The sequence below is a fragment of the Cryptomeria japonica genome, chromosome 8, assembly GCF_030272615.1.
Source record: "Cryptomeria japonica chromosome 8, Sugi_1.0, whole genome shotgun sequence".
NCBI lineage: Eukaryota > Viridiplantae > Streptophyta > Pinopsida > Cupressales > Cupressaceae > Cryptomeria > Cryptomeria japonica.
The window spans coordinates 167,311,918-167,320,794 of NC_081412.1; the positions used below are offsets into that span (position 1 = coordinate 167,311,918).

At 34.9% G+C, this 8,877-nt stretch overlaps 1 protein-coding gene across 1 annotated transcript; it reads right to left on the minus strand.

The window, feature by feature from the left end:
• Positions 1-885: 885 nt before the first annotated feature.
• Positions 886-4,127, minus strand: LOC131053632 (putative leucine-rich repeat receptor-like serine/threonine-protein kinase At2g24130). Its single transcript, XM_057988240.2, has 2 exons — positions 1,528-4,127; positions 886-1,418 (listed from the first exon to the last, which is right to left on the minus strand). Exons 1-2 carry the CDS (start codon positions 4,118-4,120, stop codon positions 964-966), a joined length of 3,048 nt encoding a protein of 1,015 aa, XP_057844223.2. The 5' UTR covers positions 4,121-4,127; the 3' UTR covers positions 886-963.
• Between the last annotated feature and the right edge of the window lie 4,750 nt (positions 4,128-8,877).

An 8,877-nucleotide genomic window follows, 5' to 3' on the forward strand; every position in this document is an offset into this window, starting at 1 on the left:
TGGGTTGGTAGAGAGTAACTTTTATATTGAAATGGGCTATCAATGGAATCAGATTTGGTTTCTTTTCTAGTGTAATCAGCTTTTAAGTCAATATAAACTATGGGCCCATGTTTAGCTACAACTTTGTGGCAGCTGTGTTCTTCTGTAGCTATTATTGATAATAATTATTTTTATTCCAATAGAAAAACTATAGATCCATATAAGATATTTATAATATGAGAAACAGTTACATGCTTGAATTCTTAGGAAATAGTTACGCATAATTTTTAAAATGAAAAATGTTAGCATGAAGTTGTTTAGTAACTAGAGGGCAGAATCTTAGATGTAAGATGATGATTTGGATAAGAGTATCTTATTTGTATTTATTTAAGTAGTAAATCATAATTAAAGTTAATAAAAGTTGGAAAACGATATATTGAAAGGTTATTTTTAGAAGTTAAATATAAATAAATACGAAATTCAATTTAGGGAATCAAGAGTAATGTGGATTTTGTACCTAATTTATTCATTAATGATCAAAAAGTAATAATCTTTTTTATTATCTCAAAATTAGAATAAGGTAAGAGCTAAATGATCAAGCCCAAACTTTAGACTAGATTGTGTCATTTTACAATATATACATGTATTAAAGCATTCTCTAAAAATAGCCATATAAAAAATGTCATAGATATACAAAATTTACCATTATAATATCTTCTCAATAAAAAATAAAATACAACTAATATTATAAAAAAATTAATTTGTATGATTGATATAACTGAAAATAAACAACATGCGCATCTCCTTTTTGCTCACAATTTCAAATATATCATAAATAATGTCACAATATTCTATACATTATAAATATCACAATCTAAACATTATTTCATCTCCTCACTATATAGAATGAACTACAAAATATAATACATGGACATTATTATTATCTAGTTGACTAGCAAACAAAACAACAATATTTATGTAGACCTAGAAAGTAGATGTAGATGAACCTTCATTGTTCCCTGAACCAGCCATATTTATACCTCTTGTATTGTCAAGAAAAGGTGAGATGTCTATTGGTAATTGAGAAGTTTTAGGCGTACCAAGAAATGCACCTCTGATTGTATTTAATCTCTCAACTATCTTAGTCATATCAGGTCGCTCTTGAGGTGACTCCCTTGTGCAAAAGAGCCCAATTTGCACAAATTGAGTAAGGCATTCTATTACCATTGATGTCCCTGATTCATGAGCATCTATAAGCAAACAATTATCCACCACATCTGAGATTCTATTTGGAAAATGCATTTCTATCCATTTTTGTAGATTGATTCCTTCAATGAACATATCATCTGTTGGTCTCCTCCTTGTCAACAACTCTAGAATTAAAATTCCATAACTATATACATCTCCTTTTGTAGTAAGCTTTCCACCTATTCCATATTCTATAATAACAAATAAACAAGGATCAAAGACTGTCATTTGAAGAATTTGACAATGTATAAGATAAAGAAAACCAGCAAAATGCATAATGAAATAATAAGAAATATATACCTGGTGCAATGTAGCCAACAGATCCTTTAAGTGCATCTGTAGAAGTCAAAGAATCCACGGAATTGCCGAAAATAATATTGGAAAGGCCAAAATCTGCTATGTATGAAGTCATGTCATCTCCTAATAGGACATTGTTGGGCTTGAGGTCACGATGAATCACTTGAACAAAGCAATAATGGTGAAGATATGCCATTCCTTCTGCTATCTCTATTGCTATCCTTATTCGATCACTCAAATTTAATCTGCATCTACCGCCTTCTGAATGATACAACCATCTCTCTAAACTTCCATTTGACATGAATGGAAGAATTAAGGCTTTAAAATCAAGATTGGAGTATGCTGAAATGATTTTTATTACATTATGGTGCCGAACTCTCCTTAAGGCATTGCATTCTCTGCTAAAACTTTGGTTAGCATGTTCATCTTGCAACTTGAGAACTTTAACAGCAATAATTGTACCATTCTTTAGAATCCCTTTATAAACTGACCCAAAGCTACCAATTCCTAACAGATTTTCATCACTAAACCCACCAGTTGCATCTACAAGTTCTTCATATGAAATTTTTGCAGGCCATACATTGAGAGCAGGGGTACTAGAATGTCTACATAATATATAAGAAAATACTACCAATAGAAGAGACATGATCAAAATTGCAATGCCTACTATGACAGAAATAATCACCTTTTTGGAGACTGATGGCTGTTTGTGATTGGAATGAGAGCATGGTGGCAAGTTTATCCATCCACCACAGAGGCCAAGATTTCCCATAACTTCTGAGGCATCGAGTGTTGCGAAAGCTCCTTCCTTTGGGACCTCTCCAGTCAACTTGTTTGAAGAGAGATTGAGATGTCGTAGCATTCTCATCTTTTTGAAAGTCACCGGTATCATACCTGACAAATTATTGCGAGAAAGATCCATGTACTGCAGATTTTGCAGAAATGCTAGTGATGCAGGGATTGGCCCCTCAAATCCATTCCAAGAAAGATTTAGATATTCCAAACCCTTGCAGCTTGCTAGTGCACTAGGAATGTCACCCGAGAAATTGTTTTGAGAAAGATCTATAGCTAAAACCATAACCATTTTACTCATTTCCAAAATAGAACCTTGCAGGAAATTGCTGGAAACATTGAAATAAAACTGGAGATTTTGAAGACCTGCAACTTCAGGAGGTATGTTTCCTGTTAGTTTGTTGTGGGAAAAGTCCACCGTCTCCAATGTCTGACTTCTCCCTAAACTGGCAGGTATTTTACCTGATAGTTGATTGTGATTAAGAAAAAGGTCTCTTAATTGTGGAAGCTCGCCAAGACTATCTGGAATTTGGCCTGAAAGCATATTCTCACTGAGTGACAACAATCCAAGCCTTATTGATTGTCCAAAACTTTCTGGAATTCTTCCCTGTAAATTGTTTGCCCCTAGATATAATCTTTCCAGATTTGGAAGTTTGCCAAGTGCAGATGGAATGGTCCCATTGAATCGGTTTGTACTTAGCCCTAATGTTGCCAGGTTTGTTAGGTTACCAATCTCATTTGGTATGTTTCCCCCAATTTCATTTGAGTCCAACATTAAATAAGAGAGTGAATTTGAAAGGCGACCAACTGAAGTGGGCAAGACGCCAGTGAGATGATTATATTCCAAACCAAGTTTTTCCAAGCTGGAGCAATTAGTTAACACTGTTAGAATAGGCAGACCTCTGCTTCTACTCACAAAATGATTTCCCCACAAACCTAACCCTCTCAGTTGCTTCATTTTACCAAATTCCAGGGGCACTGTGCCGCTCAGTTGGTTGATCTCCAAATCCAGCACTTCCAGCTGAGTCCAATTCCCCACCGAGCGGGGTATTTCTCCACTGAGTTGATTTTGCCACAAGAGCACTTTTTGCAACTCTGACAGCCTTCCAAACTCCCATGGAATTGGGCCGTTTAAGTTGTTAGCATAGAGCTCCAAAGTTTGGAGACGGGTGCAATTTGAAAGGGCAATGGGGATCGAACCTATCAAGTTGTTGATGCCAAGATTAAGCCAGTTTAGCTGACGAAGCATACCTAGCTCAGCAGGAATACCACCTTGGAGTGTATTTTCTGACAATTCAAGGACCTTTAGAAAGGACATGTTTCCCAAGAAAGGTGGGATATTACCTGTCAAGTTGTTTGTTCGTAATATCATGGTTTCTAAATTTGAAAGGAGACTAAATTCAGGTGGAATGCTTCCACTTAAATTGTTAGAAGACAACTGAAGCCATCTCAAGCGAAATAGCCTTCCAAGCTGATATGGAATATGGCCGTGAAAGCTATTATTTTTGAGAGCAAGTACTCTGAGGAAGGAAAGATTTCCGAGAAAGGGAGAGATGGGGCCAAGTAATCCCATACCAGTGAGATTCAAGGAAACCACACGCTGTCGACTAGAAGAGCATGTAATGCCAGTCCAATTACAGAAGGTGTGATTGGTGTTCCAATGGAGTAAGGAATTATATGGATCGAGAGAGATAGCAGCTTTGAAAGCCATGAGAGCTTCTTCATCAGAATGATTGGAAGACTTTGCCATATGAGCAGGCAGCGCAGAGAGACAAAGAAAGAGTAGCAGAGGAAGTATCATCATCGTCTTCATTGTTAGAGTAGCGGAGGAAGTATGATGTTTGGCATTGTTCTCATAAAAATAAAATACGCGGAGCGCGTGGGTAACGTTTGTAATTTTCTATCGCTTTAGGATTTTGACATTATGAGATGTTCGGCATCATTCTTCGAAGGGCAGTTATTCGGTGCATAATCGGGTGCTAACTATTCGGTGCGGTTGAAAGTAGAGGAGTAGAAAAGATCATCCGTTGATCTGCGCGTTACAAACCGCAAAATTTTCTCGCTTTTCGACAACATGGGATGGAAATTGAAATGTCTTGCGATTTCTTCGCCTCCAAAAGTCATGAATGAAGATGAAGTGCACATGTTTCTGTGTATTCTTGGAATCATAGCATTTGTCGTGAATGAAGATGCTTAGCAAGGAAAACACAGTATACCTAGTCAAGTCAATGCGTTTTTCAAAAGTGAGCTATTCTCCACGAGTGGGGATGAATAAAGTGAAGGCAGACTAGCCTAACAATGACAGACAATGCTAGACTTGACATTTCTTAAATTCAAGGAAATTTTTTGATAAAAGACTGATAGCTTCTCTAAGCTGGGGACGCAATTTGTAGCCTCCTATTTTCATAGGTTAAAAAATGGAAACTTAAAAAGTAGGAGCTTCTATTTTTTAGAAAAAGATTCCAAATAATCTGATAGGAAAAAAAATCTTCATTGGACCACCTTTTCCTTGAATATAGAACATAAGCCCCCCTCATGGAACCCTCCTAAGTGGCATCATCAACTTCACAAAGTTATCATATTTAATATTTATCTAATTATTTCATTTCCATTCATTTTATTTCTACATCTTTAAATAGGTAAAAAAAATTATATAGTAGTATTTCCAAAAATATTGCTATGTTCTTTTTTTCATAAGATTCTTAGATATTTCTTAAGCTTATTTTCCTTTTCTTGAATGTTTGGGAAAATGAATTAGAAAAATGACTATAATAATTCAGTCTTTCATATTTTATGTGCATCCAAATTATAGAGCCCTTTAGGTATTATGTAATCAAACTTTATTATTTAAAATGTTTTTAGAGGTGTGTGTATGAGAGTATTGCTTTCCTAACTCAATGTTTCCTTAATATTTGTATAGGTATAACTAATGTGTCCTTACCTTTAATTTGGTTCTAAATTTTTTTTTTGATCGATAAAAGGCAGAAGCCAAAGAATTTTAATTACTTAAAAAATAATTATAATTACACATCCATTCAGTGTGGGCACCAGTAGGAAAGAATGGAGGAAAGAAAACCTCCGGTCTGGCCCAGATCCATTAATAGATCAGAAAATATACAAGATTTGAGTTACAATAATGAGGATGATGTAGGTCTTGTTGGATCCATGTCCCGAATGGTCTTGAAGAGGGTGTGTGAAAATCCATCGCATTAATTTGAGCAGCAGACTACCCTTCTCTGTGGGTGATCCCCTCTCTTGTGGGTGACAGCTCTGTCTATACCTGAAATAATTGAGTGGAGCAGGCCCTAACCCCTAAGCTGCACAAAATACTCATGACATCTCTTAACATGATGTTAGAAAAAATGAACAGAGATCCAACTGCTAAACTGAGATCATATATTACTTGCATCTTCTATAGAGTATTATCCATAAGGATGAATTTAGTGGCTAATGATTTCATTGATTATTGAAGTCCAAGAAGAATTTATGGTCATACATTTTATTATGGTTAACGTAACAACTAGATTACCTAAAAAAATCAACATTGGCCATATTAACAATAGTACAATATTAAAATTAAATTAATATTAAGATTATTATTCCTTAAGACCTTTCATTCAATAGTTCATGTTCCACATAGGCTCTCATATATTGGTCTTTGTAAATAGTGAGGCAATAAAGTAGACCCCATGTTATAATATCATTCAAAGTTTATTTCACTCATGTAATAAAACAAGGTTTTAGTTTTCTTCTACCTTTATTTTGATCATTTTAATTTATTTTAAGTAGTTTTGATTTGACTATATGGATTGTAATACTCAACCAAGAAAGTTTAGAGGATATGATCAAAATACACTTAAGAACATTTGCATAATATTTGTTTTAAGTTCTCAAGTGTCAACGTACACATTTTGAACAAGTACTTAGTTCAAACCTCTTACATGGGATATCCTCGAAACTAGACATATATTTGTCTTATAAGGGGTTACACATTCTCAAAACTAGAGCAAACAAAATCTTACATGAGATGTTTTTGAAATAAGACATTCGCCCCTTGGCATTTGCATTTTCACATATGTCTGAAATAGGTTGAAGCATGCTTGAAACTAGAGAAAATAAACTCTTATATAGTGTGCTATATACTTTAAACCAAATATCACTTTCAAACACGCATGAGGATGAGTGGAACTAGAAAAACACAACTAGACTATTCCTACTCTCCTCTCCAAAATGGATCACCTAGAAAAACACATCTAGAATGTGTATCCATGCTCCTCTCTTCTCTTCTGATGAGATCATATTTTTTCTATTTGTAATCCATGGATGATGTGTTCTCTTTCTCCTTTATATGATCACTTATGTTCTTGAGATGGCAATTTTCAAGAATGATATTAGTGGTTGACACATTTTGACATCGAGGTCTCTTCAACTAGTTGACTTCAGGTCTTTCTTTTGGTCTTTAGCTTTTGTGTTGTGTGTATTTTGCCTTTTTGTCTTTTTTCCTTTGTTTGTATTTGTTTTCATCTTTTTTTGTGTGCCCTTGCATGCCTTTGAGTGAGTTAAGATCCTAATATTGAGGGCTTAGTTCTTTGAAATTAGTGATGCCTTATACTCCTTGTGATTATTCTCCTCATTTATCCTCTCTTACATCTCTTTCATCTACTTTACCACAAGTAATTAAATAGGCTCACATTCTCGTTAAAGTGGGGGCTAAATGTAGCATCATAAATTGTCTCTAGGCCAATTTACACCCCATGTAACTTGTGCTCCTACTTTAGCACATGTCGCCCTCTCATCTATTATCCTGGTTTGTTCAGTGCCTTAACTCCAGTTTTGATGCCATAATACACCTACCAAATGACTCTCTGAAGGGGTATCCTCCTCTATGAGACTTAATTATAAGCGCTAGCATCCTAGTCCCTCTTAATGGGGCCCAATTTTCAAATACAGGATGGGACCTATCTCTTTGGCAGGAAATAAAATTGGTGGTTCTATATGATCGTTGGAGGCCAACCCAATCAATAAATTGACCCAAGATCTCATATATAAAGACATTAATCAATTATTTTCAATCTAGATCACCAATAAATCAACCTAGAAATCTTGCATCCATGAACCATTCATCATCAAGTATTTCTAAAGGTCTTCAAGGTTTCATATTATTCATTCAACAATTGTGGAGAGAAATTACAACATTCCTATGCAAGCATGTGTGTGTGATTAGGGCTTTTTCTTGTTCATGCCATTTCATAGAATGTATGCTATTACATTCAAGAAGTAAAGCATAATTATCAATCATTGCAAATATGAGGTATATCTTTTCATTATTTATTTCAATATTTACAATATTTCATTCAACATTAATTCCTAAACTGAGGTTTGATGTACTTAGGAAAACCCCCTATTCCCAACCTATTTCCCATATCTAGTGTGTGTAGGAATAGGTGCAGAGCTACAATCATCAAAATTGGCTATATTTACTTGAAGAAGAATAGGTTCGCCTTTAGAAGAAAAAAAGTGCAAGGACTAGAGCGATGAGTATTCCAATCTCAACAAATCAGGAGTTCCTTTTGGGAATAGGTCTGAATACTTTAATATTACTCAGATCTAGGTTCGCAAATCGATCTGACGATTGTAGCTCACTGTTTGTGCATGACTACTTCAATTTCAACACATTTACCCTATTTTTAGCATTTTCAACAATTAAAATAAAAAGAGGGTAATCAATTTAAATCCATTGAATCCAATAAGAATTCTCAACCCTTATCCTTTTTTATTTATGGCTAGATCTATTGGGTTCACCCCTCTTTAATGTAGTGGCCCCTAAGGATAAAATTAGAGGTTTTCACCCTTCGTAAGGTGGAAACCCTAATTTTCATAATTACGCTATGATAAGAAGTAGACTGGTGAAAGGACTTAGTGTTCCTATCACCTTCCTTATTCCATTGGGTGAGAGATCTTTGCTTCCGAAATAATTCTTCCTCTAAAATAATGTTATCAAGATCAACCAAAAGACACTTTTCTTTACCCTATCTGAAGAAGCATCAAATCATTCTATATCTATTTTCAAGTTCTGAGCTAAGACTTTAACTCTTCTTTATGAAAAAAGATATTACCAAAGGATGATTTGCTCCATATTCTTAGATTTTTTCTCATAAATTCTAGTTTACTCACTATCTTGAACATAGTAGTACCAATGAAGTAGGTACTTCACCATTGGGTAATCAGTTCTTCAAAATTAGGGTGATGAACCCATGTATGCTCAAACAAGAATGGGAAGAGACAACCAAGTTTAATCAAAACCCATTTAAAGTGGATGGGATAGTGATCAAAGCCAAAACAAATTTCAAAGGAGAGATTGCAAGTGTTGGAAATGTCCCAGGAGGCTAAGAGCATGCATTTGTCTAGTTTGACTTGAATTAACCTATGACGTGACCGATGTTGGACCAAGTATACTTTCTTCTTGTTGTCTCTAGGTCAATCAACTTCCCATTTGATAGGAAATCATGGAGATCTAACATATTATTGGATAAGTGTGAAGAAACTCCCTATTTTTTAGAA